General features: G+C 42.6%; 1 protein-coding gene and 1 non-coding gene across 2 annotated transcripts in view; both read right to left on the bottom strand.

Annotated features, from left to right (window-relative positions):
• Nucleotides 1-18,798, bottom strand: part of mybbp1a (MYB binding protein (P160) 1a) — a 100,572-nt gene that overhangs the window by 38,211 nt on the left and 43,563 nt on the right. The window contains exons 13-19 of the mRNA XM_063031494.1: nt 15,384-15,492; nt 13,240-13,336; nt 7,290-7,441; nt 6,404-6,505; nt 5,793-5,957; nt 3,550-3,723; nt 1,686-1,843 (exon numbers count right to left, since the gene is read on the bottom strand). Coding sequence (XP_062887564.1) covers nt 1,686-1,843; nt 3,550-3,723; nt 5,793-5,957; nt 6,404-6,505; nt 7,290-7,441; nt 13,240-13,336; nt 15,384-15,492 — 957 coding nt within the window. The remainder of the gene's footprint in view (nt 1-1,685; nt 1,844-3,549; nt 3,724-5,792; nt 5,958-6,403; nt 6,506-7,289; nt 7,442-13,239; nt 13,337-15,383; nt 15,493-18,798) is intronic.
• Nucleotides 2,813-2,949, bottom strand: LOC134337127 (small nucleolar RNA SNORA50). Its single transcript, XR_010015939.1, has one exon. It is a non-coding gene; the product is annotated as a small nucleolar RNA SNORA50 (small nucleolar RNA).

Genomic DNA, 18,798 nt, shown 5'->3' with positions numbered 1-18,798 from the left:
TTTCATTGAAACATTCCGAATGTTAAAAGGCCTGAACAGATTAGATATGGCAAAGTTATTTCTCATGGTAGGGGATTCTAGGACAAGAGGGCATGACTTCAGGATTGAAGGACGTCCATTTAGAACTGAGATGCAGAAAATTACTTTAGTCAGAGGGTAGTAAATCTGTGGAATTTGTTGCCACGAGTGGCTGTGGAGGCCAAGTCATTGCGTGTATTTAAGGCAGAGATAGATAGGTTCTTGACTAGCCAGGGCATCAAAGGGTATGGGTGAAGGCAGGGGAGTGGGAATGACTTGAAGAATTGGATCAGCCCATGACTGAATGGCAGAGCAGACTCGATGGGCCAAATGGCATACTTCTGCTCCTATATTTTATGGTCTTATGGATACCACCATAGCGTATTGAAGCGATTAGCACGATGATAATACAGTTCGAGGTGGAGTTTGGAGTTCAATTCCGATGTCCTCTAAGTTTGTACGTCCTTCCCACACGCGCATGGACTTCCTCTAGGTGCTCCAGTTTTCTCTCACACTCCAAAGACACCCCCACTGGTCATTGTAAATTGTCCTGCGATTAAGCGAGGGTTAAACTGGGGGTTTCTGACCGGCTCAAAGGGCTGGAAAGGCTTATTTTGTGCTGTATCTTTAAATAAATAAACAGAACAAGCTTCCAGACAGCTGTCATTTTAACACTTTGCCACATTTATAATTGAGATTTGTTTTCGCCTCCTACATTGCTCCAACAATGGCCAACTTAAGATCAAGAAACAACACCTCATCTTCAAAAGGATACATTGCAGGTTTTGGACAATTTTAAGTTCAATAATTTTAAGTAATCACCCATGCTTTTTACTTTCTTCACCTTTTACTGTACCTTCTTGTTTTACTTTACTATTATTCATTTTCCTTTTCTGTTGATATCTATTTTTCTTTAAGAACTCTGGTCTACATCCTATTGTGGACGTCCTCTTTACTCCCTCTATCCTTCCCTCTTTGTGCTACACAACACCTTTGCTTTCTCACTTTTACAGTTCTGACAAAGGGACCTTGGCCATAAGCATCGACTGTTTCTCTCCACAGTGATGATACTTGAGTGTATTTTCTGATTTGGTTTTGAAGTTAACATCTTCATTGTCCCAAACAAGATAAAACCCATGGGGTTCCTATAGCAGAAGACTCTAGCACAGAGCCCAAGCCCAAGGAGCAGAACAGCCTACATCTTTCCAATAAAAGAGCTCTACTACGCGGCAAATCTCAACGTCATGTTTCACAGTATTTTACTAAGACATGCTTGATGTAACACTAATAAATTCATTGCTTCAAAGGTAAATCATTCTGCAACATCAACCTGTTGTGACAAACAACTCTTGACACACCAAGTTATTGCTTAAATTGCTTCCAAAAATTGACAGAGGTTCACCAAAATGACTTGTTTCAGCAACTGTAGAGTTGCCACTGATCAGCTCTAAGTTGATGAATGAAGGAACAGAGTTGGCCATTTTAAACCTATTTTAAGTCAGCAGCACAAAATCAGTATACATCCTCAATTCCTCTCTCTTATACACTCATCTGGGTCTGGACCACAGCAGCAGAGGCCTTTTTGTTACAGAATAATTCTAAGTAACAGAATGGAGATAAAGTAAAAAACTGGTCCCCAAATTGGTTAAAGACACGTAACCACTGACTTGAAAATTTCTGCAGCCTTGCGGATGTAGTCTTGCTCCTGCTGGTTTGAATGAGAGCTCAGGTTTTCTTCAATGATCGCAATCAAAGGCTCAATGATATCAAAAACAAGTGGATTCTCGGGCTGCTTCGCAAGGAAAATTTCAATGAGGTCCAGGACCTGAAGGAAAGAAGAAAAAAATCTAATACAGAAGAAATCAAAAGTGATTGGGAATACCGAGCGCAGCACAAAGAACATTGGTCGTGACTATTCAAAGATCATTTCCAGGATGTAAGTATCATCAACATGACCACCATTTATTGATCATCCTTTCTTGGGTCTTGAATTGTGTGGACTGCAAGCCCACTTCAGAAGGAAATTTTAAATAACATATAAACAACTAACTGGTAATTTCTTGGTCATTGTTACTAATGGAAGTTTTCAATCCAATTCTATTTATTTTACTGTTTAATTTCTTAGGTGGCATTTCAAAGTGACATCATGTTATTGGCCCAAAACTCTAGATTATTAGTCCAGTAGTACAGAGACACGCCTCTAGTTGGGATGTAACTAGAAAGCAGGTGCATCGATGAAAGAGTGAAAGGAAGGATGCAACAACCACTGACTAACTGCAGGAATAAAAAGAAGAGGGTTTTTAGTTTGCCATAATATAAAAACCTTTGCTCTAAATTGGCTGTACATAAACTCCAAAGCAGACCAACGTCTCAAGAACCTAAGCGTCAGCCAATATATTGCACTGGTGTTGGAAATGGAGAACCTAGCCTCCGTGCAAAGGCTCATCACTTCAAAGTTTGTGACCAACGTGGAGGGTCAGCACCTGTACGTTCATCACATGATCACACATAACTTTGACCCAGCTTTTGTCGTGTTTGCATATTGTGATAGCATAGTGCCCAGTGGCCCTGGGAGTCAGTGATTGGACAGGTGGGAAGGAAAATTAACAGCCCAGGTATTCATTACGTAAACAAAGGCCTGACAAAACAGTCAGCTTGCTGAGTATGAAAAGTGAAAAGCAACAGACATTGGGAATTATATCACACTAAGAGGTGCACTCATGCAGATTTGTTAACCACTAGCCGCTGTCCAGGACTTTACAAGTTTAATGAGGTTTTAGAAGTGTAGATGATTGTATGTGGCTTGCTTTTAAAAGAGCTTCTCAGTTTGTAGAGCTGAGAAACCCCAGTTATAACAAACATTTTCTTTAGCACTATTGCTTGGCCTGTGTAGTTACGGGTGAGGACTTCACAGGTTCAAAGGTAGTGCATTATCAGTAAGATTTTGAAATGGTCATTTCAGGTTAGGAAGGTGAAAGGAAGACTGAACTCTGTTCAACTGTTGTTGAACTGTCAGGTAAAATAGGCTTAACCATACGTCCTCCATAGCTGGCAGAACATGTGCTTCACAATAACAGCTACGAAGGAGCCAACTCTTTAGAATTGGTAAATTCAAGTATCAAGTCAGAAAAGTCTATCATAAACACATCAATTTCCACCAAAAACTCTGAATGTTCAACCTTGACAGGAATAAAAATCTCTTCTGCTCAGGTACATAATCTATGTGCTTTTAAAAATAAGAATCATAGGAAAACTTTGAACTTTTATTTTAAATATTGATTATTTTGATATAGGTATTAGCACAAAGGCCAGGATTCTTGCTCATTCCTAATTATTCTAGAGAAGGTAGTGAAAATAAAGCCAGTGATGGTCTGCAACACTGTTATGTAATCAGTGGAGGAAAAGCAGGGAAGGGGGGAAAACTGGACAGTTCAAAAAAAAAATCAAACAAACAACACAGGGCACTCATTGCCTGAAGTAGCTGCACCTATGCCACCCTCCCACAGCCCCTTGTGCCTTTGGCCAATATACCTTTATTTTAAAATTTTTCCGTAGCGTCTTCTCTTTCACCATCTTTTCCTTCTCATCTTTTGCAGCCTGAAGTCGTTTCTTGCGTTCAGAGAACAGGGCGGCGATACTTTTGTCCAATGCCATCATTGTTTCATCATCCACATCCTCGTCACTGCTGTTCTCACCCTCCTTGGACTGCGGAAGAACAGAGACACTTGCAACGTCTAAAGCCACAGCTTTAATTTCAAATATTACCTTCAATATTTTGGGACACCAAATACTCTTAGCCCAACTCCTGCTAATAGCATCTCACTTAATCAGACATGGGACTATTCTACTCTAATACTGCAAAGTAAAAATACACCTGCTATTACCAATGCTCACAGTCTAATTAAGTCAGTGGTGGCATTCACCCTTGATATAAAGTTATAAAGATTGTGAGTCCAAATTCTCCTGTAGTTGTTACGACACTGATGTTGGTTTGTTTATCTTTCCAGTTCATTTGGAGGATTTTGTGGAGACAGAGTTGATGGCACCTCTCCAGTACTTTGATATGGCTGCTATAGGTAGCCCGTGTTCCTGATACATACAGGAAGGCAAGGATCACTACTTCCTAGTAGACTATGAGCTCAGCACTGGATATGAAACCTGGAACTACAAACATCCTTTTCCTCAGTCAAAGGCTACACTGGCCCTCTGAAAGTGGTGGTGAACTTCATTACTGACAGTTGCCCTCACAGAGAGGTGGTTCTTGATACAAAAAGTGGTCTGTATTCACGGGCTTATCAGGCAGGGACCATCATTCTTGGGAACATTGGTTTAGTGGATGTTTAATGCAAATCCTGTGCTCTTGTACGTCTGATAGGGAAATTAAAGAAGACTTGAAGCTTGGCCTCAGAATGTGTACACATACATGTTGTCTGTGCTCTCTCTAGGAGAGTTAGCTACCCAGAGGCAGTGTCATTGGAGTGGAACTGTATAGTTTCATATTCATTCTGCTCATTAGATCTACTCCAGCAGAAAGCTTGTTGGAGATTAGGGGCAGTCATGGTGTAAAAGATGAAGCATCCCTTCAGAACAGAGATGAGGAGGAATTTGTTCAGCCAGAGGGTGGTGAATCTGCAGAATTCATTGCCACAGACGGCAATGGAGGCCAAGTCATTAGGCGTATAGGTTGATAGGGTGTCAAAGGTTAAGGGAAGAAGGCAAGAGAATGGAGATGAGGAAATAAATAAATTAGCTGTAATTGAATGGTGCAGCATACTCAATGAGCCTAATGAACTAATTTTGTTCCTGTGTCTTATGATATTGCTCTATTAGACAGCTAACTGAATATTTTCTAGGCTAGATTCATTGAGGATAGCACTCAATTACCCATCATACCCCCAACTCTCACCATCTCTACCCAGGTTTTGGTCAAAGGAAAATAGCAAGAATCTGGGGACAGGACAGGGAATAGAGAGAAGAAAAGGGGAGTGGAAGGTCTCAATGAATCAGATGCTCAAGAGTAGGAAAGAGAAGGGAAACTAAGGGATGTGAATGGCAAGGTGCAAGGGAGGGTAGGGAGCAAGTGTTGGAGGAAAGGCAAATATGGGAGGAGGCTGGGAGGTACACTGATGGAGGAGAGAGTCAAGGACAGGGAAGGCTGTCATGAAATGGGAACAAAAAGGTGGGTGTTTATGGAGCAGATGACAGGAAAACATGTGCCTAAATCTACCTATGGATGTGCACTAGTTATCTTGGATCTCTTACACCGGACCAAGGCCTTGCGTGTGCAGTAGCCAATGTGCAAGAAGAATTCACTACTCTGGCATGCATCCATTCAGAGGAGAACACTGCTGAAATAATTATTAGCTGATTGCTGACTGAAAGATCTTACTGATTGGTAGATAGAAAGCAGCAAAAGGCACATCTTCAAAAATACTGCACTGACTATAGAGCCTTGGGCTCATTTGGCGTTGGAATTCTTTTCTTTTAAACACTTTACTTAATGAACATTGAGAGGGCTTGCATACATTCTAAAACCAATGTCAAGATTACTGTCATGTGTATGTACAGGTGCAATGAAAAACCTACTGGCAGCAGTTTCAAAAGCACCTATGTAAGAAGTGTTCACAAGAAAAACACAAAAGGCATAAATTCAACACAAGTTAAGTACCAAAGATAAAAGGGGGAATTAGCTCTCTCTCCCCCCCAATCAGCCCCCTGTGCATCTGCACAACAATCCACGTTATGTTATGATTTGTCACCTTCCTAAATCTCACCATTATGTTTGCTGTCTTCAGGACCTTCATCAATTCCATGCGAAAATTTTCATCAACAGCTTCCTCCCCTTCACTCTCCTCCTCACTACCACTTTTGTCATCATCACTATCATCATCGGCATCATCATCTTCCTCCTCCTCTGATTCATCACTGTTGCTCTCCACCTAGGAACACATCAAATATGCAAACTGAGTGTTCACACAAATAAGGTTAAGGAGAGGGGAAAAAGAGGGATTAAAATGTCTGTAAGTTCCATAGCAACTCTAATGGAAGCATTATAAACTAGCAACTACTATAAGGTGCTTTAAAACTTTGGAAATAATTTGTACAATTCCATTTGAAAGTTATTGGTGGATCTGAGTGTGTTCGTCAGTCATGACGTGTACTGGGGACTCCTACACCCCAACAGGAAGCACAGGAGGGATTGTGTTGATCCATTTAGAGCCCGTCTGTATCAGATAACTATCAGCCATGGTGAAACTCAGTATGAAAAAAAGATAATCTGTACTTGATACTTGTCATGACCGGTGGGCTAAAAACCTTGTAGCTCAAATTACTGTTTTGAAAATAGCAAGAAGCAATTCTATAGAAAATCTATGTGAAATCTAACCTCATCTTCATTTGACGAGTCAACTTTTGTTTGAGGCTTCTCAAAGTCTTCGGTTACTATCAAGGCACTCTCTTCACCTTCTTCAGTTGCTGGGTTAAAGACCTGCCCAAGAGAAAGTAACTTCAGTTAACCAGTTCTGAGGAATCTTTGGACTCAACTTAGGCAATTCGTCACCAACAATGTACTCAAACATACATACAATTACTAACTCTCAATAGATCTATAGTAACTGCAGAGATTACACCAGCTCAGTGCAATACAGAGAGTTTAGGCAAATGGATTCATGTATTGTTTTAGACTACTGGAACTATATTCACTCATCAACTGACTTTGTCTGAGGATGGGTGAAAGGAAACACCCTAACCCTTCAACTCCCAACCCCCAATGGAATGGTTAGGCCAGAGAAAGTGTTTCTCAGTTTTTCCCCTCTGAATGTCAGGGTAGTATATGGTAACATATACGACTTTGATAATAAATTTACTTTGAACTTTGTTTCATAGCCAATAAATGAAGTGGTTAATTTAGGCTTGGTCGTGTGGGTTGATGAAAATACTTCAAGCTTTCTTAGCCTAATGCACAGAACACACAATATTGGCCTGAAACTCTCAGAGGATTTATTGTTGCATCAAATTGGACAAGATGCTTAAATCTCATGGAACTCGAATGAACAACTTTCTGAAACAACAGGAATTCTGCAGATGCTGGAAATTCAAGCAACACACATCAAAGTTGCTGGTGAATGCAGCAGGCCAAGCAGCATCTCTAGGAAGAGGTACCTCTTCCTAGAGGTGCTGCCTGAACCACTTTCTGAATTGGGTAAGAGTGATACCATCATGCTGAAAAAGGGAAAAGGCAGAAGGATAATGGCAAATTCTCCATTACTCACATCTAGGATGAGCTGCAGTGCTTCCTTAGTCACGTGGGGACAGATCCGCATAAACACCATCTTTGAGACTTGTCGCATCAAACGACTTGTTTGGGAGAGAAGGGACAGTAGGATTTCAACCACAACCTCTACCCATTCTGGCTCTTCCTTTTCTGAAAACAGACAATTAAAGCATGACAATTTAAAGAAAGAATGAGTGAGAGATTGACTTATTTGTCGCATGTACATCGAAACATAACAGCAAACTGCATTGCCTGTGTCAATGACCAACACAATCAGAGGATGTGCTGGGGACAGACTGCAAGTGTCACCATGCCTCCAGAGCCAACACACTGTTAAACGTGTATCCCTGTCACTTCATGCACAGTTCAGGACACATCTGAAGGGTGATCACCTAACCTTCTTGTTACTTATGGGGCCATCCTTCAACACACTAACAAAAGTTGTCGAGTTGTACTAAGGGGCCTTTGGAACAGACACCAGCATTGAATATTCAAAGGGGTTCTGCTAGTTGGGATGTTCTACCATTCTAATATGTAATTCTGCTAATTTACCTGACACTATCCAAAATGCTAAAGTAGGTGATAATAGCTATTAGACAACGGGGTGACCCGTTGGGGCACCCTTTGAGAGAAGGCTAGTGCAGTCTGATGTAACCAGAATGAACATTAAATTTTCCTGAATGCTATTGGTATCGCTTTGCTTTGGAAACTGAAGTAGAAAACCTCAGTTTATTAAAGAAGAACGACGCATAGCAAAGCAAATATAGCTGCTCCTCATTTAACGAAGGACACTTTTGATGGCATTATTTCTGGTTTATCTGCCACCCTTGTGCCTCTCGTTGTCATTCTTGAGACATGCAGCCCTTTCATCCCCCGTCTCTTCATCTCTTCTGCTGTTTGTTGTTTGTCTCTGGTCCTGGAGACGTGCATGCCTCTCCTCCTCTGTCTCTTCTCCTCTCATCTTTTTTTGTCCTGACTCTTTGATCCTGGAGTTGTGCGGCCCTGGCCTCATCCGATTCCTGTCCTCTCCCTCTCCTTGCCGCTTCCCGACGTTTGGCGTCATCTCTTGACTATAATGTCCCCCTTCCCTTTCCACAACTGACTTTTTTTTTACCCTAATGCTGGATAGAAGACATGAAGTAGTATACCAAAGGATGCTGATTATTATGCTGATGATGTGGTTGGCACTCTCCTAAATGGATGTGATATAGTCACCGCTGTCCTTTGACTGCAGCAAAGGGTTTTATGGGTGTCTCGAAGTATGTCATTACAATAAGATTTAATTATCTCTTATTGATGGGTGGCAGTTAGATCTGTCCCAATCCTTCACATAATGATGGTGATCAGCAGAATGTGACCCCTCGAAATACAGCTGCCCTGCCCTTTTGCTCCGGTAGGTGTCGTTGCTGAGACTGGCCGTGCGCATGTGTCCGGCTGTCACGTCCCGATTTCCATGATGGCCGATTGGGTCTCAGGTTAAAAGTGAGCCTGTTTATTTTGGCAAATGAGCAATTTTATACGAACATATAACCCTGAACTTAGCCTGCATTCTGTAAGTTAGTGCATTTTAATTCGATTTAGCCAAAAAAGTGCCGCAGTAATGCACTGTTTGGGCTAATTGGAGGTCACAAACAGACAGAGCATGAGAGTTTTAGTAGTATATAGATTGAAACTAGTTAATAGTTTTTTGTTATCTTTGTATTGAAGTATAAAACATTGTGTCAAGAGGGTGAGATACTCTTGGGATTTTCCTAAGTGCTTTCTTCTGGATGTCTGCTGTGTGAATAAAGCCTTCAATATTTCCCAGTTACATCTTCTGTGTGACTGTTTTAGTCAGTCATAATCAGAGTTCGAGGCGGAGTTAAGATGGCGCTAAACGGCCACTCCTTGCTTGCATCTTCGGAAACAGCTCTATTTCCATCTTTAACATCTTCCTTTCAGGGTTCTTTTGAAGACACACCACTTCGGTTCTCTGTGGGAATGGGACCTGTTCTCGGGGTTTCAGGACCGGCCATTGCTCGGCACGCCAAGGGTTCAGCCTGAGAGGCTGCTTACTGCTTGGAAGCCTAGGATCTCGGGGCTTTGGAGACGGACGGATCAAGGGTCGGCGTCACGGCAGGAGACTCTGTGTTGTCTGGGAGGCCGGAAAATCTTCCGCTGTGGGCCTGAAGACCCAAGATCTTTGTGATCTTCAGGCACAGAGCTCATAAAAAAAGACAAAACAGACTTTTGAAATTATCATAAACATCATGTCTCCCGCTTGTGGTGAAAATGGGGAACACCTCCTCCTCCTTTACTCGGAAGAGAGAGAGAGAACCTCTGGTTTATTGAATGCCGGATGAAATGTGACAGTCTTTGGGATAACTGCAAGATTTATGTCTTTGTTATCACCTAGCTCATGCTTGTGTTCGGCAGCGGATGTGCTTTTTTTTGCCGGGGGGAGGGGGGGATTGTTGCTTTGCTGCCCTTTACTCGCTGGGGGCGTACTTCCGGGTTCTCATGTTTAACTGTTGTTCAATTCTTTGGGACACTTCTCTGTTTTCCTGGATATTTTGCGAAGAAAAAGCATTTCAGGATGTATATTGTATACATTTCTCTGACATTAAATTGAACCTTTGATGAATGCCAAATGATCGGAAGTGCATCATTGCCCTTATGGATAGCACCTTACCTCATATCTTCCACCACAAAACTAACAATTGCAAAAGGAAAGCAGACAATGCGTCCTTATTATGAGTCGGTGCTTGGTACCTTACAGGCTACATAGAATACAAAGAGCTGCACATGCAAATACAACACCCTGTCCGAGTACATTGCTCAGTTCCACCTTTCAGAAAGTACAAGTTGGCTTTGGAGGAAGTACTGTGTTGGCTCACAGGAACAGTGCAGAAGTTAAAAAGTTTAATTTGTGAAAGACGGGTTACAGTTTTGCATTCTCAGTCATGGCCGATTAAACATCTCAATTACAGCACTGCATGAAGTGAATAAAATAGCAGACTTGATGAGGAAAATCAGATATTTCGCTTGCAGTAGAAGTTTAAAATAAGAAGCTGAGATGGGCATGACTTAAAAATTACACAATGGCCTGTCTGGACGTTCAGGGCTGATGTGAGGAAGCACTCCTTTAGACGAAAGCAGAAGTCTGGAACTTTTAACCCCTAAGAAGCTGTTGAGATCGAGAGATAATTGAAAAGTGATAGTCTCACCCAACAACGTGAAGGATATGGAAGAAAATCAGATGAAACTAATGCAGGTTAGTTGTAATCCAAATTAATGTAGAAATAGGATTAAGTATCCACCACTTTTATATATTTCTGATAGACAGGGAGCATCTTAAACAAAAATTACTTCCACATTTAAAGTTTTTGGGGTTAGGTTCCCATGTGGAATAATATCACACCAAAGTACTAAGTTATTGTGTAGGAACATTCTTTTGAACAGTAGAGCTGTGTCTCAAGATAGCTTTGTCACCATGGTAAAATCATGCCTAAACATTGTTTCATCAGAAGTAAAAACTTGCTGTTTTGGGAAAGAGCAAATTTGAAAGGGAATTGACTTTAGTTTCAAAGCTATTTTTACCACAGCGTATTGCATTATATTGTTCCTGCAAAGACAACAAATATTACTATATATCCAGTGATATTAAACCTGATTCTGAAGCACTTCAAATTAACACGTAACCATCCAAGCAGTTGTCCTGTACATAGTGTCAGGAGAGTTAAAGACACCATACTGTTTTATAGAAATGCTCCAGAGGCATCCAGTGGTGGTTAATAGGCACTACACAGCCCAACATCTTACACAGTCCTAGAATTCAAAATAATCCTAATGGTCGACATTAAGAATATTAGCAAAGTAGGTTATCAGCTGCCTCCTCCATGTTCTGTCACTCAGCAAGTTCACAGATGTTTCTCTCTTGGCCTCAATACCACTTTTCTGCTCTCTCTCCATATCCTTCAAGTCCCTCGTGGAAGAAAAGTTTGCCACTCTCTACCCTGAATGTATTCAATGACACCATCTGTCCCAGCCACCTAGAGCATAGAATTCCAGATGCACAACCCTCAGAAAAGATTCCTTTTCATTTCTGTCTACATGTGTGTCATCTTATTCTGAAACTATGTCCCTGATTCTAGGTGCCTTTATAAGAGGAGATATCATCCCAGGAGGGTGAACACCAAGAACCTTAAATGTGTCAAGGAGATCTCTTCATGTTCCTCTAAACTCCAATCAGTGCAGGCCATAAACTTCTCGACCTTTCTTCATACACAAATCTCTTCATCCCAGGTGTCAACCTAGTGAATGCTTGCTGGACTGCTTCCAGTACAATCTAGTGAAACTTCTCTAAATTGCCTTCCTTACTCTTATACTCAACACCCCTACCAATGAATCAACCTACCATTAGGGATCTTATCAAATGCCTAAAGGCCAATTTATACTTCTGCGTCAAATCGACACCGTAGGTACGGTGTAACCGCATACCCTATTCCGTAGCCTGACGCGCACCTCCCCAAATATGTAACTACGCACCGCCGCCACGCAGACCGCAACAACTGTGATTGGTCCGCCTGGTAGCATCGCATTTCCTCCTACGCTGCAATAGCTTCCCACTGAGTGACTGAAGGGCAGGGAAAGAACTGGCTGCAATGCTTTCCATAAAGCTTTACAGACCTCCGAAATTATGGAGGACCCTGTGCTTGACGCCAGTTTGTAGCTAGCTGCTACAGTCTGTTGACTTCCACCTGAAGCTAAGACTCGAATGGTGATTGCCAGTCTCTGAGTATACTGTGCATACACTGGTGCGAAATAAATAGTTGGAGGCGATGAACCAAATCATCAAATCTACCTGCTGACATCCGAAAATATTTGAAATGCATTTCCTCCTCCATGTCTCTCAGTGGCCGGACAAGCACAGAAAATTCACCCTCCTTCAGTTTCAGTCGCCATTGTTTGAAATTTGAATTTCTTCACGTTGAGTTTCAACATGAAGAAACTCAACACAGTGGTATAGAAACCCACTGCCAACTAGCGTTTTGGCGGTGAATTGCAGAGCAACGCAGACACACCAACGCGCAAGTATAAATGCTCACAAAGGCATAGGCTATTACGCAGAAGTATCCATGCTAACTGTCCCAAAGCAGGCCATGCCGTTCCAAATCTACATAAATCTTATCCCTAAAAGTCCTCTCCAATACCTTCCCTACCACTGTCATGAGGATTATCTTAACCTCCCTTAACAAGGGCACGCTCTAGTCCTCTAGGACCTTGCCTGTTGCTACCAAGGACACAAAGATCCAAGTAAAAGTCCCTGCAATCTCCTCACTTGCTTCATTTAATATTCTGGGATATATGCCATTAGGCCTTGGGAATTTATTCACTTCTTCATTTCAGAAGACCCAGCACTACCTCATCCTTAAAAGTCAAAATGTCTGAGCATATTAGCATGCCCCATTCTGTTTCCACTATCCTCCAAACCTTCTCCTTCGTAAACAGCAATGCTAGTGCCTCAGTCACTTGCTTTGACTCCAAGTTCAAATATGTTCTTTATTCTTTGAGTAGTTATCCTCTTTTGCTTACTAGTATAAAATGTCTTGGGATGCTCTGATCTTGTATGCACATGGGCCCTACTTGCCTTCCTAATTGCCTGTTAGCTTTACATTACAAAAAGGCTCAGTCTGCTTTTAGTTCCCTAATGCTTATGTATGTTTCCTTTCCCTTCCTATTTAAATTTATGAACTCTCGGGTCACCCAAGGTTCCCTTATACATCATGGTTCTTGCTGAAAGAAACAATGCTGTATGCTTCAGACACTCCACAGTGCAGCAGGTCAAACCAGCCTCACGTAAAGATTTTACAAAATAACAAGTACTGTACAATTCTATGGTACTATCACCAGGAGATCACAGGCTAAAACAGAAGATGCAAACTACTGTTGCATTGAGCTGTACTCACTTGATAGACGTTTTGAGCACTTTTTAGTTTTCTTCATCTCCCACTTCTCCAAACACTTGTGCAGGTCACTTAATAACTCTAGAGAATCCTCCCCAACCTAGAGAGGAAAACAGAAAAAAAAAGGTCATAGAGAACAGGACACTAAAGCACTACTCAAACACGAGGAATTCTGCAGATGCTGGAAATTCAAGCAGCACACATCAAAGTTGCTGGTGAACGCAGCAGGCCAGGCAGCATCTCTAGGAAGAGGTACAGTCGACCCTGAAGGGTCTCGGCCTGAAATGTCGACTGTACCTCTTCCTAGAGCTGCTGCCTGGCCTGCAGCGTTCACCAGCAACTTTGATGTGTGTTACTAAAGCACTACTGCCACGACTTCCACGTACTTTAGATTTTGAAGGCTAATGCTTGTTTCTTGATGGCTTGCCTTTAATGTAGAGATTACCAAAGTAGTGAGCACATCATTAAATTCACCACATGAAGAATAAGGATTTAATAAGGGAACTAATGAGTAAGAACAAATGGAAAAAGAATGCAGCAATTAGAAAATGCTCATTTCATAGGCCTTTGGTGTGGATCCTATGGATTTTCAGTATCACAGGGCACAGAAAAATGCCCCTTAGGCTCCACATGCCCATGCTATTCTTCCACCACCCATTTAATCCAATCTCATTTTTCCTCTTATATCCCCATCAACTTCATTCCTCCTGCCACCAATCTATACAAGAGGCACTTCACCAATCATGACATCTATGGCACCTGGGCAAAACTGGAGCAGCAAAGGGAAACCCATGTGGTGGCAACATGTACAAACTTTACACAAGCAACGCCCGAGATCTCAGGTGTCCAGAGCTGTGAGACAGGAGCAACACATCTCATGCCAGCACTTTCTGCTGCCTCGCCAGTTTTGCACGTACTTCCCAACAAATCAGGAGTCAATCCAATTCTCTACTGACAGTTTCAGCAGTGGTTTCTTACCTACAGTTAAGGAACTTTACCAAGTTATCAAGATCATTTTGGGAAGGAAACCCCATCTTTTCTGTGGGCCGGCCGTACACAATTACAGACGCACATCATTGTGACTGACTCTCAAACACTCATTGAATGACACATGCAGGTCACTTAGTCGCATCAAGCAAGTCCACCACCTGCTCCAGCCAATTGGACAATAAACGTCAGTCTTTCCAGCAAACTCATTATTTGAAGTAGCATTTTTTTTTAAATTAGAAGTTGCTTCTGAAAGCCTCCTAAATATTTAAATTGCATAAAGATGAGGATAAGTTCTCATTGGGGCTTCTCGCTAGTTAAAAATGAATGAGTTTAACTCAAATTTAGTTAGTGGATTACCACATTTAGTGTAGCATTCAGCTACACAATACACAAAATACATATTTTGCATTGGTAGTTCATGTTAAGTTAGTCGATCAACAACAAAGATCAAGCTATAATGCTTGAACTAGCCTTAACACCTGTGGGTCCACCAGTGGACCTAGGAAAGGGACCAGGTCTGAATACCCAACAATGAATCAGCTGGCTGGGCTCATCCATGAGAACTGGTGCCTATGAACAGTAATAGAATTGAATCCAGGATACTTCGTGCTTCAGTAAATGAAGGAATGGAAAATGGAAAACTGTCTAGTTTGCCAAATTCTTGATGTTTTCAGGCAATCTATGACCTAACTAGTCAGGTTCAGAAGATAAACTGAACAAACTGACTGCTACAGTTTATTTAAAGAGCCTCCAAAAAATAACCCAAGCAACTCTGGCAATACAGCGGTTCAGGTATTGGAAATTCGCCCTTAAAGAATTCACAATTCTCTCCCAAAATACCTGGGATACAGAATAAAAATTGGCTTTTATTTTATTAAGTTTGTGGAAAAAAGAATGAGCAGAATTCTTTTCCACTCTCATTTTCTAAACACACACACAGATGACATAACTTCGTATTATGAAAAAAAAATCACAAAACAGATGTTTTCTAGGAATGCAACCATTTGTCTCCATAGGGCGAGGGGTACTTCAATGTTTCTATATAATTCAATTACCTGATTCCAATTTTAACAAAATGATGACAAATTTTCTTTGGCAAACAATAAAAATGGGGAAATGATGAAGCTCGATCCCATCCATGAATGTACTGCACGTACCTTGAAGAGCTGTATGCCTACAAGCAGGAAGAGCAGCTGGAAGGCTGAGGCCTCTGGTTTCTGAGCAGCTTTTGATTTTTTCTGCAGATTTTCAACGGACTGGAGCATTCTAGGAAGGAAGGAGTAACTTATGAGTAATCAGTAGCCAATTCTAACCAAACAAGGGAAACATAACAGCAAGAATGGTCAGCAACCTAGTATGGGCATCCAAAATAGATAATCCTTTAAAAGACAGAATAACGTGTCACCAGATTGAGATAAATGTTTTAATACTCAAATATATCATTGCAAAAACTAGTAAATAAGGACACTACAGTGTGAAAAGTAGTAATTGCTGTTGTTCTGAAGACGTATAGAATTTAGAACCAGAAATGAAGAAATTATTATACATTTCCAATCTCAAGGGGAACCAGACGGCGGTGCTCCCACGCACTTGCCACCCTTGTCCTTCTTGACAATAAAGGTTCTGGTAAGTCCTGCAGGGAATGCACAAGCTCCTCCATCATCCACAATATCGATCAAATGATTTCTGGAGTCAAGAGCAGACACTTTTACCTCACCTTCGGAATATGCTCCATATTGGATCAAAACTGCGACGAGGTTTAGAATTTTGTGGTCCAGAAAAACCCAAACTGGGCATTGGTGAGCAAGTTATCAGATCACACTGCCATTGACACCTTGCATCTGAACCTCCCGTCTGCAAGCCATTTCAACTTTCCTTCCCATTCCGATCTGTCTGCTCTCACCCTTCTGTATGAACAGTGTGAGGTCAAACACAAACTAGAATAGTAACTGCATTCCACCATGTAGTCCATAACCATATAACAATTACAGCACGGAAACAGGCCATCTTGGCCCTTCTAGTCCGTGCCAAACTCTTACCCTATCCTAGTCCCACCGACCTGCACTCAGCCCATAACCCTTCATTCCTTTCCTGTCCATTTATCTATCTAATTTAACTTTAAACGACAACATCATACCTGCCTCAACCACTTCTGCTGGAAGCTCATTCCACACAGCTACCACTCTCTGAGTAAAGAAGTTCCACCTCATGTTACCCCTAAACTTTTATCCTCCAACTCTCAACCCATGTCCTCTTGTTTGAATCTTCTCCACTCTCAAAGGAAAAAAGTCTAACCACGTCAACTCTATCAATCCCCCTCATAATTTTAAACACCTCTATCAAGACCCCCTCAACCTTCTACGTTCCAAAGAATAAAGACCTAACTTGTTCAACCTTTCTCTGTAACTTAGGAGATGAAACCCAGGCAACATTTTAGTAAACCTCCTCTGTACTCTCTCAATTTTATTGACATCTTTCCTATAATTCAGTGACCAGAACTGCACACAATACTCCAGATTTGGCCTTACCAATGCCTTATACAAATTCAACATCACATTCCAACTCCTATACTCAATGCTGATTAATAAAGGCCAGCAAACCAAAAACTTTCTTCACCACCCTATCCACATAAGATTCCATCTTCAGGGAACTATACACCATTATTCCTAGATCCCTCTGTTCCACAGCATTCTTCAGTGCCCTACCATTTACCATGTATATCCTATTTTGATTAGTTCTACCAAAATGTAGCACCTCACATTTTTCAGCATTAAACTCCATCTGCCATCTTTCAGCCCATTCTTCTAACTGTCCTAAATCTCTCTGCAAGTTTTGAAAACCTACCTCATCATCCACAACACCACCTATCTTAGTATCATCTGCATACTTACTAATCCAATTTACCACCCCATCATCCAGATCATTAATATATATGACAAACAACATTGGACCCAGTACAGATCCCTGAGGCACACCACTACACACCGTCCTCCAATCTGACACACAGTTATCCACCACTACTCTCTGGCATCTCCCTTCTAGCCACTGCTAAATCCATTTTACTACTTCCATATTAATGCCTAACCATTGAACCTTCCTAACTAACACTCCGGGTGGAACCTTGTCCTTACTGGTCCATATTTTGTGTATATAATATATACAATATATTTTATAATAATATTAATAATATAATATTAATAATATAATAATAGTATTGTGGCGACCCACTTTCTGGCACACATGAACCGGCTCACAACAGAGCGCGCAGGCAGAGGGCCGGCAGCAAAAAGGGCGCCAGGCCATCTTCACCAACAGGGGGAAAATCCCGCGCGCAGAAAGGGTCTGGGAATATACATTCCCCACAGTAGTCCCGCCCAGGGAAGGCGGGAACGGGAAGGCTTTAAAGCGGGCCGCGAAGTTTGAATAAATCTCTTTCATCGCAACTCTAACTCACCGACTCCGTGTGGTTATTCTAGCGCTGTGTGTAGCACATCGCTACAATTGGTGACCCCGACGGCCTAAACGATATTTGGACCAGAGATGACCGACGCTGCATCTGTTCACGCAGTTTCGTTAAAACTGCCAAGCTTTTGGCCGCTGAGATCCGTCTGTGGTTTGAACAAGCAGAAGCACAATTCCACATTCGGCAGATAACCTCGGAGTCCGCTCGCTACTACTACGTGCTGAGTTCCCTCAACCAGGAGACTGCTGCACAAGTTGAGGAGTTTATACAGTCGCCCCCGGAGGACGGCAAATACACAGCATTCAAAGCCCTGCTCATAAGGACTTTCAGACTCTCACGGCGCGAACGAGCACGCCGCTTAATGCACCTGGATGGTTTGGGAGACAGGCCGCCGTCAGCATTAATGAACGAGATGCTGGCCCTGGCTGAAGGGCACAAACCCTGCCTCATGTTTGAGCAGGCGTTCCTAGAGCAACTGCCCGAGGACATATGCCTGCTGCTGTCCGACGCAGATTTCAGCAACCCCCGGGAGGTGGTGGCCCGAGCAGATGTGCTGTGGAATGCCAGGAAAGAGAGAGGGGCATCCGTCGCACAGATCACCAAGCCGCGTGCCCAACGACAGACCAGACCAGGCCCGGCAGCAGAGCCTACAAAACCCGGCGACGGGAGTGAGGAGCCCAACGAACAATGGTGTTTCTACCACCAGTGGTGGGGCACAGAGGCCCACCGCTGCAGACCGCCCTGCAAATTCCCGGGAAACGCCAGGGCCAGCTGCCGCTGATGGCTACGGCGGCTGGCCATCAGGACAGCCTCCTGTACGTCTGGGACAAGCAGTTGGGATGCCACTTTTTGGTTGACACCGGAGCGGAGATCAGCGTCTTACCTCCAACAAGTTACGACACCCGCAACAGAGAACCGGGACCCACCCTGAGGGCCGCTAATGGCAGCACAATACGAATCTACGGCACCCGCACGGTGCGGCTACAGTTCAGCTCCAGCCAGTTCACGTAGGACTTCACACTGGCCGCCGTGGCCCAACCACTGCTGGGGACAGATTTTCTACGAGCCCACAGCCTGCTGGTCGACTTGCAAGGGAAGCGATTAGTCCA

This window comes from Mobula hypostoma, chromosome 23 (genome assembly GCF_963921235.1).
Source record: "Mobula hypostoma chromosome 23, sMobHyp1.1, whole genome shotgun sequence".
Taxonomy (NCBI): Eukaryota; Metazoa; Chordata; class Chondrichthyes; order Myliobatiformes; family Myliobatidae; genus Mobula; species Mobula hypostoma.
Note: the sequence above shows the minus strand (reverse complement) of the source record. Positions and strands in the feature narration are given on the sequence as shown.